Source organism: Rhineura floridana, chromosome 3 (genome assembly GCF_030035675.1).
Source record: "Rhineura floridana isolate rRhiFlo1 chromosome 3, rRhiFlo1.hap2, whole genome shotgun sequence".
NCBI lineage: Eukaryota > Metazoa > Chordata > Lepidosauria > Squamata > Rhineuridae > Rhineura > Rhineura floridana.
In genome coordinates, this window is record NC_084482.1 from 200,463,366 (window position 1) to 200,482,081 (window position 18,716).

The following is an 18,716-nucleotide window of genomic DNA, read 5'->3' on the forward strand; positions in this document are numbered from 1 at the left end:
ATTTCTCACCAAAGATTGCCAACTGAACTTAGCAGTCACAGAATAAAAGGATGTGTACTCTTGATCTTCACCTAAAGAACAGGAGTCAAGGGATAAGAGTAAACACAAATCTTCCAGTGGAGGGAAGTAAACAATAGAGTTCCCCCAAAGAAAAGGAATTTGGGCTGGTGCTAATTTAACATGCACATCAGTGATCTGAAGTTAGAAGTGAACATTGTGAGGTTGTAGACAACACCCAGTTATTCAGGTTAATGAAAATCAGAGCAGACTGTGAAGACCCCCCAAAAGGATTTCTCCAAAGTGAGCAGATACTAAAGTGGCAAATAAGGAGACTAGAGGTGTGTAAAATTATGCATGGTGTGGAGAAAGTGGATAGAAGTTTTTCTCCCTGTCTCATAATACTAGAACTTGTGGCCATCCAATGAAGCTAAATGTTGGAAGATTCAGGACAGACAAAGTACTTCATGTAGCACATAGCTAAACCATGGAATTCACTCCTACAAGAGGCAGTGATGATCACCACCTTGGATAGCTTTAAAAAAGGCTACTAGCCATGAGGGCTACGTTTTCCACAGCTGGAGGCAATATGCCTCTGAATAATACCAGTTCCTGGGAATCATCAGTGCTGTTGCATTGAGGTCCTGCTTGTGGGTTTCCCAGAGGCATCTGGTTGGCCACTGTGAGAATAGAATGCTGGACTAGATGGGTCCTTGGCCTGATCCAACAGGGATCTTATGTTTTTAATGTACGTAAGCATAAACTATACACAGTGGAACAAAAAAGTTTATTCAGAAGGTGATGGGATCTGAACTGGCTATGACTGAACAGGAAAGAGATCTGGGTGTCATATGGATTGATAAATTAAACATCATCTCAACATTGCAGCAGTGAAAAAGGCAAATTCTATGCAAAGATTGAAAATATTACCACTATCAATTTCCTTTTATTTATATTTCTGGTACACTTGCATTTGGAAGAGTTCTTGTCATCTCATCTTGCCTCTTAAAGGCAGGGAAAGAATTCCAGATTGGTGGTTCTCCTTTGCGTTTTACTGAAAGAACAGGATGCCTTTGCACACATGCTGAGCCTAGGATTTCTTTTCAATACTATAACTGAACTGAGTTCATAGTTTGCTCCTGGTTAGCTTTCTTCATTTCAGCAGCCTTAACTAGATGGGAATTTACAATAATCAGGAGCTGAGAAGCTCTACTTCAAACCACCCAGATCTGTCCATTCCACTCCCCCTCCCACGTGTTAAAGGATATGACCACTAGGAAAAGGCAATGAAAGTAAGGGATTAGAGCAGTGATTCTCAAATGGTGCGCCCAGGCACACTGGTGCGCCCTAGGAGGTGGCTAGGTGCGCCTCAAATGTTATGAAAGTATATTTTAAAAATGAGAAGAAACCCATTTGTATAGGGTAAGTAATAGTTTTCTGTAGTTTAAGTTATTTTTATTCATAGTTTAAAATATATTAATATATTTTTAATTTTGTACACGAAGTGCGCCAGAACATTTTTATATGCTTTACAGTGCGCCGTGAGCCAAAACAGTTTGAGAACCACTGGATTACAGCATCTTATAGAGAAAAGGCTACAACATTTGGGACTTCTTAGCTGAGAAAAAGAAAAGACAAGGGGACAGGCAACAGCGGCTTATAAAATTATGCAGGGTGTGGACAAAGTGAGTAATTTTAGGATACTCATTAGCAACAGATTCAGGACAGACAAAGTATTTGTCACATAATAGACCAGCTTGCACGTCATGGCAGAAATAGTTAATAGTTTAGCACAAATGTGGCGATCACTCTGGCTTTGTTCCCCCCTCTACCATGAAGGGGAGCAGCAAACCACAATCTCTGGCTCGGCATTATGAATCAGCAATTGTGATTTGTTTTCACTCAAACAAAACTCTGGCTGATAAGCCAAGAACAAGTCTTCACTTCAAATCATGCTTTGTGTGGAGCAAAATAAACCACAATCTCCAGCTTAGATGTAATGCTGAACCAAGGACCAGGGTTGGTTGCTGCCACTTGCTCCAGTGAAGGATCAAAGTGGGAGCCATCTGCATATTCTTCATAAACTACGGTTTACTTTGATGTATGAATGCAGTCAATGTGTGGATTTCGCTGCCAGAAGAGGTGATGTCCACTAGCTTCGATGGCTTCAAAAAGGGGAGCAGACAAGTTCATGGAGGTTAGGGCTATCAAAAGTTACAAACCTTAAGAATTAAAAAAAACCCTGACACATGTTCAGAGGCCATGTGTTACTAAATGCTAGTTGCTGGTAGGGGCATAGTGGTTGTGTTCTTCCTATAGGCCTCTGGCTGGTCATTAAGAAACAGGAAGCTGGTCTAGATATGCTTTATACTGATCTAGCAAGGCTCTTGCATTCTGAAATATTTCCCTCCTGCTCAAACTGGCTAATGAGGACCTTGGTTGGGTTTTCTCTCCTTCATGTAGCTTAGGTCATTTGATGAATCTCTCTCTTTTACCATTACATCAGTGTAGGTCTGACACCATTGAGGAGTGGGTTAAAGATAAGGCACAGATCGGTAGAAAATCCTGGCTCAGGTGAGCTCCAAAATTCTTCTCTGTATCTCATGATACAAGCTATCTGTGTCATAAGGCGCTATGGGACATGACAGGCTCACCTACCTAAGTGGCAGAGATGCTGGGAAGTCAGAAGAAAATCTGGCATGGGATGGCTGAGCTGCTCTGATCCTAGGCAAAGGGCAGGGCAGGGTGCCAATTCTTAGACAGAAAAACAAGAGCAGAAGCCCACACAAGCTTGGAATGGGGGTTTGCTCCCCAAGAACAAGGTAATCACAGGAATGGAAGAGGTGAAACGTGTTGAGAGAATGAGCAGAGGAAAAAGAGGTGCCCAGGAAAAGGAACGGCAGGGGTAAGAAAGGCTCCTTTCACTACAGTAAGAGACTCTGAAATGCGTGTTCAGTGCCTGATCAAATAACAGAAGATGGTTTGGGGGCAGGGTATGCGAGAACCAAGCAGTAGGGATTATTTCTGCTGCATTGGAGCAGCTCCACTGTGAGGAAGCGTTACAACCTTCGGGGCTTCATGGCAAGTAAGGAGAGCGAAGACATGATCGAGACATAGAAAATTATACATGGTGTGGAGAAAGTGGATGGAGAGGAGTGTCTCCCTCCCTCTCTCATAACACTAGAACCTGTGGACATCCAATGAAGCTGAATGTTAAGAAGATTCAGGGCAGACAAAATGAAGGGCTTCTTCACACATCACATAGTTAAACTATGGAATTGGCTCCCACAGGAGGCAGTGATAGCCACCAACTTGCACGACTTTAGAAGCAGATTAGACCAATTCAAGGGGGATAAGGATATTAGGAGCTAGTGGCCACAATAGCTAGGTTCTACCTGCACTGTCAAAGGTAATCTGCCTCTGAATACCAGTTGCTGGGAATCACAAGTGGGGAGAGTTGCTGTGGCAGTCAGATCCAGCTTGCAGGCTTCCTCAGAGGCATTTGGTTGGCCACTGTGAGAGCAAACTGCTGGACTAGTAGGGGAGGGGGGGTCTTCTAATGTTCTTACATACAGCTCTTTCCCCCCCCTCACATAAGTTACCAGGATAAGTTATGCAAACTGCATACATCAATCTATGCATAGTTTCCACACATGTACACTTTGCGCATGACCAGAAAACAGCTACATGCTCAGCAAAGACTCCATGCCTGCAACTGGATACGAATCACAGGCTAATTTAATTACAGCATTGGTTAATTTACACCATGTCTCTCCTCAGCACACAAAATGGAAGACAGGGGCTACAGACACTCTGGCCCATGAAATACTGTTAGTCAAAACAAGGAAATTGCAACCCAGATAGTAAACACCCCCCCTGCCCCAACACTCTCAGAAGATGGCGGGGGGGGGGGCGCCAGAGAGAGAAATATAGCCAATTGCCCTGCAATTAGTAGTCCTGACCTTGACTAGTGGCTTTACATTCCCCCACAAAATAGTCACAAAAGGGATTAATCACCAGTACTGCCCCCCTCCCACAAATAAAACAGGCTGTAAAAGCAGATGGATTCTTACGTCTATGGAAGTAAATCCTTTTTTGACAGATTGTTTTTCAGTATATAAAACGAACCACTAGGACCTTCTCTGTGACCACTTCAAGCCCCATATATAGGTGCCTGAAACCCATTTCTCTCCCAGTGGTTGGACACAGGGACAGGGGGGCGGGGATAGTACACTAAACCTAAAGTGCCTCCCATGCCATGGACTGTTGGCTCCAATGTCAGTGGGGCAGTGAATCCACTCTGGGTTTTAGTCTGAACGTTTGCACCTTGGACAGCTCCTTAAAGTTTGGATAAAACATGGAGTGGATTCACTGCCTTACTGACATCAGAGCCAACAGTCTCCCTTGCTACCATGGCTCTTGCCCCCCCCATCACTGCAGCCCCGCTACTTTCACCACCCTCTGCCCCGCTTTTCTTATCAATACTCGCCTCCCACAATCCTTGCTGAGGCAGGTACACGTGGGGGTGAAGCAAGCTTTTCCCCCCTCCCAAAGAAAAAAGAGGCAGGAGGGGAAAGGGACCCCACAGCTCTCTTCCTGTCCTTCCTAAAAATTCCCTTTCTACCGGCTATGCAGCACTCCATACAATTATAAACCTCTGGGTGGGAATGAGTTGCATCATTTTATTTTATTTTACGGGGCCTAATCAACAAGATACACTTGCAGTATTGAAGTAGTTGAATGAGGACAGTGTGGCTGCAAACTATAGAGAGGAAAATGGGGTGGGGGGGAGAGAAGGGGATGCCACACCCCATCCTCAGTTGCCACTAAAACTACAGAATCACCTGCAAGCTACAGGAAACCATGACACCCTTCAGCATTGTGGAGGGAGGAGATGCAGACTCCCCCCCCCCCAGCCTGGATTTGGCCCTCAGGCTGACAGTGGCAAAGTGCCAGCCTCTTCTAAGTCTTCTTTATTTTTTTTATTCATCCTGCCTAAATACAGAAAGCTTCTGGCGAGGGTGGTGGAAGGATCCCCAGTTCAGCCCTTTGATCATTACAACCTTCTCCCCCTCCCCATATCCCCTCAACACATACACACACACACAGCTTTTACATCATCACCCATAAAGCCACCCTATTATGTTTTTAATTCTGGGTAGGGGGATTAAGGAAAAAGGGCAACGAGGGAGACCCGCCCTGAGTTGCACCACCTCCCCCCCTCCAAGGCTAGCCCCCTCCTGCCTAGCCAGGGCAGGCAGGAAACCATTCCACCCTCTAGCCCACAACTGCTCCTCCTCCGCCCACCCAACCCCATAGTTTCAAAGTCCTTCAATCTAGCTCCGATAGCCTTTTTTTTTTTTTTTAAGTACAGGGCAAGTCCAGCAAAATCCAGCCCGTCAGACACTGAGCAGCCAAAAGAAAAAGAAGATGGCGATGAAGAGGAAGAGCGAATCCTGCCAGCTGGATGGACGGGCAGCTTCTGCTTCTATGCAGAGAGAAAAAGAGAGAGAGAATGATTCAAGATTAGAAGGTGGTGGTATTGACTCTGTCCCAGGAAGATGCAAAAGTCAAGGTAGCCAAGGTGGTTCTGCTATTTCAGGGGTGGAGAACCTCCAGCCTCTGGGCCAATCATGGCTTCCCAGGGGTTCAAGTTGGCCACTGAGGCCATTTTCCCTAACCCATGCCCACCTATCAATCAGCTGACATGACTAACAACATCAGCTAATGAGGGGGGAGGACAGAGTTTAATCACGCCTTGGCTGTGCGATCCTGTTTCCAGCAATGAACAAGATCACACAGCCGAGGCAGCAGGATGCAATCACTGGTAACCAGCTGAGAGGAGCTAAACCCCTGTTCAAAAGCACCCTTTGCAGCAGATCTTGCATGTGAGCCACTTGAAAGAGGCTTGTGCAAAAGATTTAAGACAGCTCCTGAACTCAAATAGGAAAACAGGTGCTGTCTTAAAGCCTTTTCCAAGTCTACCTGCACTACCCTTTTAATTCTTTGAGATCAGGGACTTAATAGGGGAGGGGGAAAACTTGGAAGAGACTTTTCCAAGTCTTCCCCCATCAGTCACCAATCAGGGAGACTTAAGGAAAGCACAAGTGATTTTGACAGGTGGGCACCCCACCTGCCAGCCATCAATGTGACATCATAATGACATCATGTGATTGACAGGTGGATGGTATCACCTACCTGTCAAAATTGGCTCATGAGGCAGGTCCTGAGGGATCTGGCCTGTGGAGCCAAAAAGGTTTCCTACCCCTACCCTAGTGCAAGGAGTTATAGCTGTGCAATAGGACTACCCCACCCTCTCCTCTCTGCCTGTGACCCCTAAATGCGTTCCAGAGTTTTCCCCAACCCACTGGAGCAGATATACAGGGCATGGGGGAGAGGAGAGGGCCAGGAAGTCCAACTGCACAGTTACAAGGCCTTGTGTTAGTGGAACTGTTTAGCTATGCTATGCCTCCATTCACAATACACATTAACCCAGGGGCAGCCAATGTGGTGCCCTCCAGATGTTGTTGGACTCCCAGCTCCCATCAGCCTTAGCCTGCATGGCCAAGGATCAAGAATGATGGGAGCTGTAAGTCCAGCAACATCTGTGGAGCACCATGTTGGCTACTCATGCATTAGCCAAATGATGTATGTAAATGTATTATTCAGTGGGTACACACATTATTATTATTATTATTATTAATGAATTGATTCCCATGAGGCATCCTGAAGCAATTTACAATACAATCACATATATAAAATTCAGTTAAAATAACTGCATATAAAACATTTTTTAAAGCCAATTATAAATATAAAGACAGCATAAAACATAAAACACAAACATAAAATCTGTTCAACTTCAGGATGGAGTCCAACTGAGATAAAGATTGCCGAAGGCTTGTTGAGAGAGGAACGTCTTTAGCAGGTGCCGAAAGGGCAATAGGGAAGGCACCTGTCTGATATGCCATGGATGGGAATTCCACAGGGTAGGTGCTGGATTATTTTTAGACCAAAGGTCCATACACCCTAAGGTGGAACAACATAAACAGTTTGCACTGGACAGATATGTTTCACAGTCAGACATGTTTCGACCTAACTGTCTTCCTCAGCAGCAAATTAACAAGTCTGAACAGATAGCTTGAGCATGAATCTAGAAAGGGACCTTGCATGGCATGATTGTGCTTTAGATGCATTGCTACATCTGATTTCTTTCCCCAAACTGTTTAGAAGTAACGGATGTCACCTTTGAATAAAAAAAAAAGCAGTATGGGCCAAACCTCACAGGAATTCTTCCTTTGAGCACCATACACCATCAGGTTGGAACCAAGTCCTAATGCCATCCTTCCTGGAAGAGACTGGATCTCTTCCAAGCCAGTTTCCACAGCAAGATTATTATTAATATGCTGCTTAATTTGTATTTATTAATTTATATATATTTTACCATGGCTTCTAAGCAGTTTACAAACATAAAACCAATTATAAAAATATACTCACACATAATTAAAATAACACCATAAAACAATTTCATCAAAACATTAAAAACATCCATAATTAAAATGTACAATAAAACAAATCTGTTAAAAACAGTTAAAACAGCCATTAGACCTATTAATTCAGGAGGTTCAGGTCCAGAGATCGAGGGAATGCTTTCTAAGCAGGAGCTGGCAGAAAACCAATGCCAAGGGGGCCTCACTTATTTCAGCAGAGAGAGTGTTCCACCCCACCATTGAAAAAGTCCATATCTGCGCTACCACAAGCCAATAATAATCAGATCATGGCAAAACTAAATGGGTTCCATTTGCTGATCTTAATGCTCTTACCAGGCGGGGGAGGAAAGACAGACTTTAAGAGAACCTGGTCCACAGTCGTTTAGGGCTTTACATGCAAGTAGCATAGTCTTAAAACTTGTTTGGTGGCCAAAAGGCAGCCAGTGCAGATCCTTTAGCACTGGCATGATAATGTGCCTGTTAAAGAGCACCACTCACCACCTGGGCCGCAGCATTGTGCGCCAGCTGTAGCCTCCGGACCAGCTTCAAGATGGGCAATGACAGAGTTGCGGTAATGCTGCCCAGGCTGTCCACAGACAATCATCCAATCACCTGTATCACGTATGAATCACCCTGAGGTGACTACAGAGGGAACCTTCCCCCTGTGGGATTCTCGGTTGCAGGGGCTGTGCCACCCGGTCTCTTGTCCAAGGATGGTTTTGGCCTCTTCTTCTCTCTCCTCTCCTATATACGGCTACATCTCTGCTTGTGGCCTTTGCCTGTCCCTTGAAATGCTTCCACTCTTTCTCCTTTGGCGTCCCCTGTGCTGGGGACTGCCTCCCAGGAACATCTCTTGCTTTCTTCAAAATCCATCTTTTCTGTGAAACACATTTGCCTAGTATCCATACCTCGGTGTAACTAAGCCCAAGTACTTGCAACTGAAATAGTGACAGATTCTTCCCCTGCTTGTGTTCCCTTCCTTTCCTCTGTTGTCTCCCTTTTGTTGGAAAATTCCCCCACAAGCAGAAAACTAGGCCATCCCAGAGAAACCTCAGCCCGTTTGCCTACTGCATGGTTTTCTACTTGCAAGGAGTGTGAACGCCCAGCTTTTAAATAAACTGCCAAAATGCATCCTGTAATTAGCAAGCCAGCACAGCAGGCAGAAAGGGGCTTGCCTAGAACCTTTAACTCTGATGTGCCAGATTTCCCCCTTGTGTATGAGTGTGTGTTTTTGGTTTTTTTTAAAGCAATCCAGTCCACTCTCCCATCTTGGGACTCCAATGCTACATTTAAATGTAAGTGTAAACCAGGACCAGTTTTTTACAGGATATAGAGGGAAGCCAATATCCCCCCATCTTTTAAAAAACATCCAAGTAATTGGAATGTTCCTATTCCATGACACCTTAGTAGCTAAATTCCAGATCCCGTGATATGGACTGCATGGAATGCAGATGCCTGGCACCTTCCTTGTACAGTTTTCGGCAAATACTAAAAGACGTACCTCTTTACCCAGGACTTTGGCACTTGGGATTATGTTTTCAGGACTCACCCTATTCCTGTGATTGTAATTGGTTTTAATTATTTTTAATACTGAACTTTAAACAGCTATAACCCACCTTGGGGCCTGCTGGTGAGGGGCAGATGATGATGATGAACATCATCATCACCACCATCATCATTAATTTTGATATGAATATTAATAATATTAATATTAATAATGATAATAATAATAACAACAACAACAACTGTAAGCTTTCTGCATGGGTCAGGTCATGTTTATGTGGACCTACCAAGCACCCTCCTGTTTGTGTGTTTAACATTGACATCCCAGCAATGCATACCCCTGGGTCAGAACACTTACGTGTGCTGAGGCACATACACACACAAAGCGAGCCAGGGCACACGTGGTATGGGCACTTGGTAACCACCAGTGGTGGCTGGCACCCATTGGGACTAGCAAGGGGGAAGTCAGGAAAGTGAACAGTAGGTGCAGCCACAGCCAATAGGAGGCAGAGTCAACCAATTCCAGTTTTTGCCCCCATCCTCCCTGCGGAGTTCTACAAGGGCAACATTGAGACTGAGTAGGAGGAAGCCGGCAGGCAGTAGCACCCCCAGGACTGGTTGTAAATAAGAAAGCAGGCAAGTGGAGGGGAGCTAGCTGAGGGCAGAATGAGGTCAGTGGGGCAGAGCTCCTTTCACTCTAATCATGAAACAGCCTTCACTGGATTTTTTTAAAAAAGAAAAGACTGCCAGCATGCAAGGCCCTAAGAAAGGAGTGGGGAACTGGATCTGGCCAGCAGTCAGTGCACAGAGAGCTCTGCAAGCCCAGACATCCAGCTGATTGTCAGGACATGCAAAACATCATGCACGGAGCTGTGCAAGCCCCAACAATCATCTCTACCTGTAGGGCAGGTGGGCGTGGCCTAGACAAAAGAGCCTCACAGGCCAAACAGGGAGGGTTCTTACCCTTGCCCTAAGAGAAGAGAGCAGCTGGTAGGAAGGGAAGCTGCCTTTTACAGTTCAGACTATTAGGTTCATCTAGAGCAATACTGTCTACTCTGACGGGCAGCCGCTCTCCCAGATCTGAGAGAGAGAAAGTTTCTTTGCCACCACGTCCTACCAGCATTCCGTTTAACTGGAGATGCCATTGGGGACTATTCTCCCCAAATACTGAGAGGGAAGAAGACATCCCTACCTGGCAGCCAACTGTTAGGGGGAAGTCATGTCTGGATGAGAGAGGAGAATGTGAACAGGGCATGTGCAAGTGTGGAACAACTCCTTTTCTTAAACATTAATATAAAACAGGAAGGACTTCAAGCCCATGTTAAGACTCAAGTATCTGCTTGTGTAAATGTGACCTAATGCAGTCTCTTGCAAGTTTCTGCAAGTGGTGGCTTAGCAGGAGGAAATGAACTCTTTCACATGGGAAGGGCCATAGCCCAGTGGCAGAGCATCTGCCTTGCATGCAGAAGGTCCCAGGTTCAATCCCCAAGGGCATCTCCGGGGAGGTGCTGGGAGAGACCCCTGCCTGAAATCCTGGAGAGCCACTGCCAGTCAGGGTAGACAGTACTGAGCCAGATGGACTGCCTTCAAGCCGATCCCGACTTATGGCGACCCTGTGAATAGGGATTTCATGGTAAGCGGTGTTCAGAGGGGGTTTCCCATTGCCTCCCTCTGAGGCTAGTCCTCCCCAGCTGGCTAGGGCCTGCTCAGCTTGCCACAGCTGCACAAGCCAGCCCCTTCCTTGGCCACAACTGCCAGCTGGGGGGCAACTGGGCTCCTTCAGACTATGCAGTTTGCCCACGGCTGCGCAGGTGGCAGGGCACATAACCCTGAGCCACTCACTGTGGGGGTGATCTTTAGCTGGCCCTTGACACCCAGGAGACACGAGCGGGGATTTGAACTCAGACTTTGGACTCCCAGCCAGGTCTGACTCAATATAAGGCAGCTTCCTCTGTCTCTAAGGCACTGTGCCTTGTTCAAGCCCAGCCACAAAAACAGCATGCTTGGATTTGAGTGGCTTGTTTGTACAAGACACTGCACTGTGGTCAAACGGGCAACGCAGAGTTGGTCAGAACCTGGCCAGACTTTTACCGGGGTAAAACCCACAAAAGGGTAGCACAGGAAAGACACCAATTAATCCCAAGGTGGGTCAAGGGTATGAACAATCACGGCTGTGGAATACGAATGTGTCCATACAGGCAGATTTGCCCAACAAGCTGAGACCCGTCTTAAAGCCGTGTGTTACCTGCTCTTTCTCCAGGGGTACTGTAGCCTGTGGCAAAAAACCCAAAGGGGAATGCACCGATGCCAAATGCCATGTGAAAGCCGGTGGCTGTGTCAGGAAAGCCGCCAATGCCCTGCCGGTGTGAGGAGGGAGGGGGAGGGGTGTGTGTGGGAGGAAACACAAAGGGAAAATATGGGTTAGTAGTCTTTTGCAAATGACTGTGTTTCAGCTGGGATTGGTAGGGAAGGAGGAGGGGGCTGGGTGGATGCGGCACTCACCCCTCGGGACTCAGGCTCTGGGCGCTGCCCTCGTGGTCGAGGGGGCGTCTTCAACCTGTGTGACAGGGAGGAAACAAAGGTTATACATAAAAACACAGGCAGGTAGGCAGATACTCCCGTTTGTCAGTATGGTGGCAGATCATCTTCGGGAGCAGGCAACCTTTAGCCCTCCAGATGCTGCTGAACTACAACTTCCATCAGCCCCAGCAAGCACAGCCAATGGACTGGGTTGATGGGCATTGTAGCTCAGCAACATCTGGCGGGCCAGAGGTTCCTCACACCTGCCATAGCATGACACAGAGGGAAGGTCACAATGTAGGAACATGATGTATTATTTACAACACACTGTTTTTTTTGCATGGAGGTTTACAGAGAATGAGAGAGGTCCCCGCCCTGACCTGCTTATAATTTACAATTTGACACGGGAGAGAGCAGAGGAAGGTGGGGAAAGGAGTAAATAAGGGAAATGCATGTGGACTCCCCCAAACGGTCGCTATTCTGCAGCATAGCGGCAGTTTAGGTTTCCACATTTAGAGTGGATTAAAGGGCTCTGTTGCCCTAGCACAACAAACCCAACTTAAAAAACAAAAAAAGTTTTGCTGTTCGGAAAATGATGGAAAAAGGCACTGAAAAGTGTGGGATGAACAAATTTTTAATGGGACGACATAGAAGCAACCAGCAAGAGGATAGGATGAATGTCCACTGTCATATTAACGCCCAATAAGCAAATCGGAAGGAATGCTCAACAAAAACCAGTTATAATCTAACATCTGCATAAGCTTTGTGCAAGCAAAGCAGGATGAAAGCCTAATAAACTGGCTGTCTGGAGGGGGCCCAAGTGCTTATTTCAGTTTCATGCACTGCAACAATCCAAATTCTTTGCTACATGAAAAAACATGTAGATCGATATAAATCCGGCAGGCTTGCTTGTTTGACATAGCTCATGCTCCATCATCTAATTTCTGCTCCTGCTAGTCCCAGCAAGAAGCTACACAGGGCCCCCAAAACCCCAAGCCCTGGAAATTTTATTCTACAATATATCTCCGACATCTCAAATTTCAACATACCGCCTAAGGGTGCCTTGTGTGGAATCCCCAGCAAGCACACAGCTTGATCTGGACTTACATAAATTGTATAAATTAAGCACACAAAATGTTTAGTTTGAACCTGTTCTTTTGGGTCCTACCCCTGGAGCAGAGGGGGAGGGGAGAATGGGATCCAGACAGCAGCCAGACAGTTATTTCCCTAATTGCTGCAGACCAAGTCAGCCAGGTGTAGAGATGTGAAGGCCTGGGACAATAAACTGGAAAAATTCAGGGGGACAACACACACTCCATTTTTCAGGAAAAAAAACAAGAAAGCTTTGGGGAAAAAACACGTGTCCCGTCTGGATTTTTTCCAGGCCTTCATCTCTACCCAGGTGAGTGAGGCTGCTCACCTGTCAGTCACATGATACCAGCATGATGTCAGGTGACCTGCTTTTGCTCATACAGTTTGAAATCAAACTGTGTGGGTAAAGGCACAGTGCTTTGCAAGCCCTGACAATCAGCTGATCGCAAGCTACAGTTTATGGCTTACCTAGCACATGCTGCTCTGTCACTCCCACTTCCCTCCGCCCTGCCTGGAGCAGCAAACCTTGAGGCTTGGGTCAGTGTTCCGTGCAAAGGAAGCCAGTGACTGTTAGCTACATTCAGAAATATCCCAAGGGGGGGGGAAATCTGCATCCTTCTCTTTCTTTTCTTACATAATTCTTTTTAAAGCAAAAAAACCCACACACAACAGATGGTCAAAGTGCCATAATAAAGTATGTGAGTTACGTAACTCCAATTCTGATAATGATAAAGTGAACACAGGTGAGTAAGGTAAGTAAAAATCCCCTCCCCCCCATTCTTCTCATTACATTTATATCATAAGTACAGAAGGAGAGCCCTGCCCTCCTGGATCAGAGCAGCAGCCCATCTTGTCCCACATCCTGCTCTCACAGTGGCAAACCAAATGCCCCAGTGGGAAGCCTGCAAGCAGGACCTCAGTGCAACAGCGCTACTCTCCCCACTTGCAATTTCCAGCAACTGGTAGGCATATTACCTCAGAGAGCGGAGGCAGAACGCATCAATTTGGCTAATCCTCAAGTTACAGGAAGCCAGATTTCGTCTGAACATCAGGAAAAACTTCCTGTTAGAGTGGCAACTGTGGAACCAATTTCCTAGCAAGGTGGTGGGCTCTCCAACACTGGAGGCCTTCAAGAGGCAGCTGGACAGCCACCTGTCGAGTATTCTTTGTTATTCCTGCATTGAGCAGGGGGCTGGACTCGATGGCCTTACAGGCCCCTTTCAGCTTTACTATTCTGTGATTCTATCATCCTTTTTTTAAGCCGTCCAAGTTGCTGGCCATCATTACCTCTTGTTGGAGTGAATTCCACAGTTTAACTATATCCCTCCAAGAAGCTCAAGAGCAAGTGGACACCAACCCATTTCCCTACCCAGACCTCAGAACGACTCGGTGAGGTAGGTTGGGCTGACAGGGAGAAAGACTGGCCCAAAGCTTTACAGCAAAATGGGGATTTGAATGTGAGTCTTCCCAGGCCTAGATCAACAGTTTAACCCTGGTAGCTCCAACATCAGTGGGGCAACAGATCTGCTCCAGATTCTAGACAGAACTTGCAAGGAGCTGTCCAAGCAGATTTACAGAGCCACCAGCCTCCACTGATTTAACCACTCCAAAGACATTGGCAGTCATGGTCCGTGGCCTGCAGACAGGCCAAGTCACCTATCCAGATACGCATCAATTACTTCAAGATGTCAGAATTGCTACAAAGTGAAAGAAGGCTTCACAACTGAAGAAAAAAAATGTGTAAATTAGATCCCTTTTTCTCCATCTGCACGTGCTATTTATTCAGCTAATTTATTTTCTCTCAGCTGGTGGGGTGGATGGGCACGGCCCTCATGGGATCAACCCCTGGCGACCACACCCCAAGAGCTATGTTGCCCCTCCCCCTCAGGGGAGCCTTCCGCAGGATCCACCTCTCAGTTTGTTAGCTTGTTCACACATTACACTGTACACAAGTACAAGCTCACTCTACACACGCAGTCGTGTTTGTGTGAAAGAGCTTACGCTTGCTGATTTGTACTGCTCAACTATTTGCATACACAGACTTGTACACTCGGTGGATGTATCACGCAAACACCCCTTGCGTCTGTCTCAGACCCGTAAAAAGGGGGGGGGTGTTGAATGTCTCCTCCTCTTGCTCTACTCAGGCTGTTCAGAGATGAGAGAGGTCAGAGAGATTTCCGACCCTTTGTGAGAGATCTGGGGCCAACAGAGGGCTTGACCACATCGTGGTTACCTCGGCAACAGGCTTAGAGGCACGTCGGAGTGTGGCTGCATTAACAACCAGGCCGTGGCTTTCTCCGGAATGTCGTCCCTCGACATGGCCGGCTTGTCAGCCCAAATCAGCTGCTCCTTGGTGCTTCAGGGGATGGGCATCCATGGAGAAGTGGGGTGGTGGCAAGGGGGGCAACCCCCCCTGAACCATAATCCACAGATTCTCAGCTAGAATTTAAAGAACTTGAGATAGGAGGCAAAATATGCAGGTACTACTCTGATTTTTTGTGAGAAACAAGCCTGCTCCCCCATTTTGCCCATTTGCTTTGTGCCCTGCCCCCCAACTCCACCCAGACAGCCATGGTGCAGGCCTAGGCAGAAGGCCGTCAGAATTTACTGGCTTCCAATCCATAGAATGCAGCTTGTAATACAATAATACACAATAAAAAGACATAAAAGAAGCAAAAAATCGACAATTAAAAACCATGCAGCGTCTAGCACAGCACATGACAATTGCTACAGCAGGCAGAAAAGTCATTTAGTGGTCCACCAAGACCATCAGCAATTTTCAAGTGGTCAATGGGGAAAATAAACTCACCTACTGATAGCAACAAACTAAAAAGCGTCTCCCCCTGGCTCCACCCTACCCCAAAATAAGGTTGCTGAGGAAAAAGAACGCTTTGGGGAAAACCAGATTGTGTGGGAAGACATGTGAGCTTGGTTCTTCTGTTGATTACATATTTGTGGGCTGGGCACATGTCCAGAGATACCAGGAAAGTTACAAAATTCTCCCTTTTCTCAGAACAAGAGGCACTTAAAAGGCAGTAATGTGGAAGATTCTCTGCCAAAGATATTGCTGGGGAGAGAAAGAGAGAAAGACCAGCCTATAGGAAGAGGAAATGGCTGGGGAAAGGTGCCACCCTAGGCCAGACTTCCACATCTGTGGAGGACTACCAAAACAGTAGGAAACTGTTACCTGGGATCTTGCTGGGCAGAGCTGCCACGGCCGTAAAGAGGGATGACTTTGTCGCGGCTGATTCCTGCCTTGCACACAGGACACTCTTGACGCTCAGGCCGTGTTTCTAGCCACTGCGGAAGGAAAAAGGACACCAGTGAATGAGGAAGAGCTTTGCCACCTCCCCCCAAAATATACTGATCCAAAATAACAGGAGTGGGGAATCTCAGGTCCAGGAGTCAAATGCAGCCCCCCCCCCAGCCTTCTCTATCTGGCCCTCAGAACTCCCCCCAGGCCACTCCTCACAACAGCCATGCCTTATACCCTAACGATTTGGCCTGGCTAGAAAGTGTCCTGGAATTCTGATAATGCATCTTGCTTGTCTGGAAGGAAGGCAGAAAAGGATGTGTGAGCAGATAGAAAACTAGCCTGCTCCACTCACTTTTGCCTCTGGCTCCACCCCCCAGTGGCATATGGCCCTTGGAAAGTTGCCCTGAAGGGAATGTGGCCCTTGGGCTGAAAATGGTTTCCCATCCTTGGAATATAAGCACCACACTCTGCTCTGTGGCAGCCAGACACGTATCTTCTGTCACAGGCATCAGTTATTGGATTAAAGATTAATGACCCAGTCCCTGAACACATAGACGGAGGAAGATGTTAAGTTAGACAGAGGTCCATGGCAGCCATTAAATATGGGTGAAGTAAAAAAAGAAGAAGAAAATCACAGGCATGCATGGCAAAGCCTTTCCAAGAGTTTAATTTCAGCTGGGGCTCACCCCAAGATCCATTTTCAATGCCACACATGGGCTATACGAAGTTCTAATAACCGACTGCCTCTGAACATATACAGAGTTCCTTTCCCCAAATAACCATGGTTTTACAACTGAGAGTTCTTGTCAATCAATGCTACAATGGAATGGAATAGTAAAGTTTAGATATAAACTATCAGGACCATGCTGTTTTATTTTTCCTATTTTCAGTTGTTATATCAGAGCAACATGAAAATAATTGCCCATTAAGCTTTCAACAGTTTTGAGTACAGGACTTTTACAAGTTATTTTATTTATTCTTGCCGCCACTTAAGCTCATTTCTAAAGTTATTTTTTTAGCAATCAAGCCCAGCCAGAGTTGTTGTTTGTAGCGGTGGTGGAGGAAAGGTTCAATTCAAGGACAGCTTCACAGATAAGAAACGTTTTACTAGGCAAGGCCAATGGTCCGCCTAGTCCAGGATTACGGTATGTCTTAATAGTAGTCAGTCAGAGTAGATACACATGGAAGACTGACAAACAGGGCAGAACACAGAGAAGCTCTCTCTTCTTAGGTTTGCTTTCAGTAGCTGCAAGGCAGAGATATACTGCTTCTGAATATGGACGTTCCAGTTTCTCAGATAGCCATAGACAGAGCTCTCAAACATCCTTGATAGGCACAAATATTATTAACACCTCCTGGAAAAGCCTATCTCTCATAAGAACATAAGATGAGACTTGCTGGTCAAAGAACCATCTAGCTGAGCATCCAGTTCTCCCAGTTGCCAACCAGATGCCTATGGGGAGCTTGCAGGCAGGTCAAGAGTGTTGCAGGCATCTTCCCATAGGCATCTGGGTTGGCCTTCTGGTTGTCCCAGGCCAAGGCAGACAGACTCACATAGTGCCTATCAGCAGAGGGCACATTCCCTCAACAGATTCTTTCAGCTACAGACCAAAACAAGCCTTATGACACCTTCACCTTTCCACTAGCTGGCTCGCAGCCAAAGAAAAAGGATGCACAGGCAAAGGGAGCAACTCACCTGATGAAGACAAGGCCAGCTAGAAGAAAAGAAAAAAAAAGCATGACCTTTTTACCTGGAATAATAATGTGATTTCATTTTAGAAAAATAATAATAATGTGCCAAATTAAGGCTACACAGATGTTCTCAGTTCTTAAGTTTTCTTCCCTTGGATGCTATCCAAAAACTAATTGTGCGATTGGCCACAGATCACTCAGTGATATTCATAGAATCGGTATCTCTCTGATTCTAGTCCAGCCCTTTAACTATTACACCATACTGGTTCTCCTTCGAAATTACCATCAACCCTTTTTTGATTTCCTCTGTGAGCTACCACTATATAAAAGGTGAAATAAAATTCAGTACCGCTCCTGTGAATTTAAGAGCAACCTGACAGGCAGAAATTCAGTAGGTGACGTTTCTTTCCCTGGCATGGAAATAAAGCAACAAGGAAAACCTTCACCTGTCTGCCTGCGGTGAAAGACACAAGAGCAGAGCCAATAAAAATAATGGCAATCCTCACTGAAAGCCACCTTGTTATGGGCCTCCTTTTTAAGGTTCCCCCAACTCTTTAGTGCCACGCCCCTTTATGTCCCCCCCTCTCTCCTCACCAGTATAGGTGGCCGCAGAGTCCAATGACAGCTTCTCTTGCAGGCTCCAGACAGATATTGCATTCAAAGGCGCTGCGGTCACGGTTTGAGCCCTCAGGCTCCCCGTCTGGAACCCCTGGACCCATTCCGGCTGCCGCCATCTTCCGCCCTCACTTAAACTAAGGGAGGGGAGCTGGACACGCCCGCTCTTTAGCAATTTGTCCTGGTGTCCGTCTTTCGCGCCCTGTAGACATTTCATTGGAGGCAGAGGCAATCATTTGTGGTACCTGGCAAAGCTGATTGCGTGCGTTAGAGTTAGTCCCGCCTACAGCTCTGGGTGAGTGCTCAAAACTTTTTTTATTGGTTGTATTATTTGGATATCAAAATGTGGGGCTACATTATTGGTTAAGTTATCTTATCATCCCGCCTTCTGTCATCGAGCGAAATAAGATATCACGTGACTTTAAAAAAAAGCGAGAGAGCGGGAAGGGGCGTAGGCTGATTGACTGAAAAGCCAACCTCTCAAGAGACAGTAAAGCGTTGGGGGAGGAAACACGATGAACCCGCCTTGACTTCTATTGAAAATCACGTAGGCA

General features: G+C 46.4%; 1 protein-coding gene across 2 annotated transcripts; it reads right to left on the reverse strand.

The window, feature by feature from the left end:
- Positions 1–765: 765 nt before the first annotated feature.
- RNF5 (ring finger protein 5) lies at positions 766–18,347 on the reverse strand. 2 transcript variants are annotated; one of them, XM_061619748.1, is made up of 6 exons: positions 18,142–18,334; positions 17,552–17,570; positions 15,787–15,899; positions 11,490–11,544; positions 11,233–11,344; positions 5,310–5,485 (listed from the first exon to the last, which is right to left on the reverse strand). In XM_061619748.1, exons 1-6 carry the CDS (start codon positions 18,279–18,281, stop codon positions 5,397–5,399), a joined length of 528 nt encoding a protein of 175 aa, XP_061475732.1. In that variant the 5' UTR covers positions 18,282–18,334; the 3' UTR covers positions 5,310–5,396. The 2 variants fall into 2 exon arrangements, with proteins under 2 accessions (XP_061475731.1, XP_061475732.1); XM_061619747.1 differs by lacking the exon at positions 11,233–11,344 and having other exon boundaries at positions 766–5,485; positions 18,142–18,347.
- Positions 18,348–18,716: the final 369 nt, after the last annotated feature.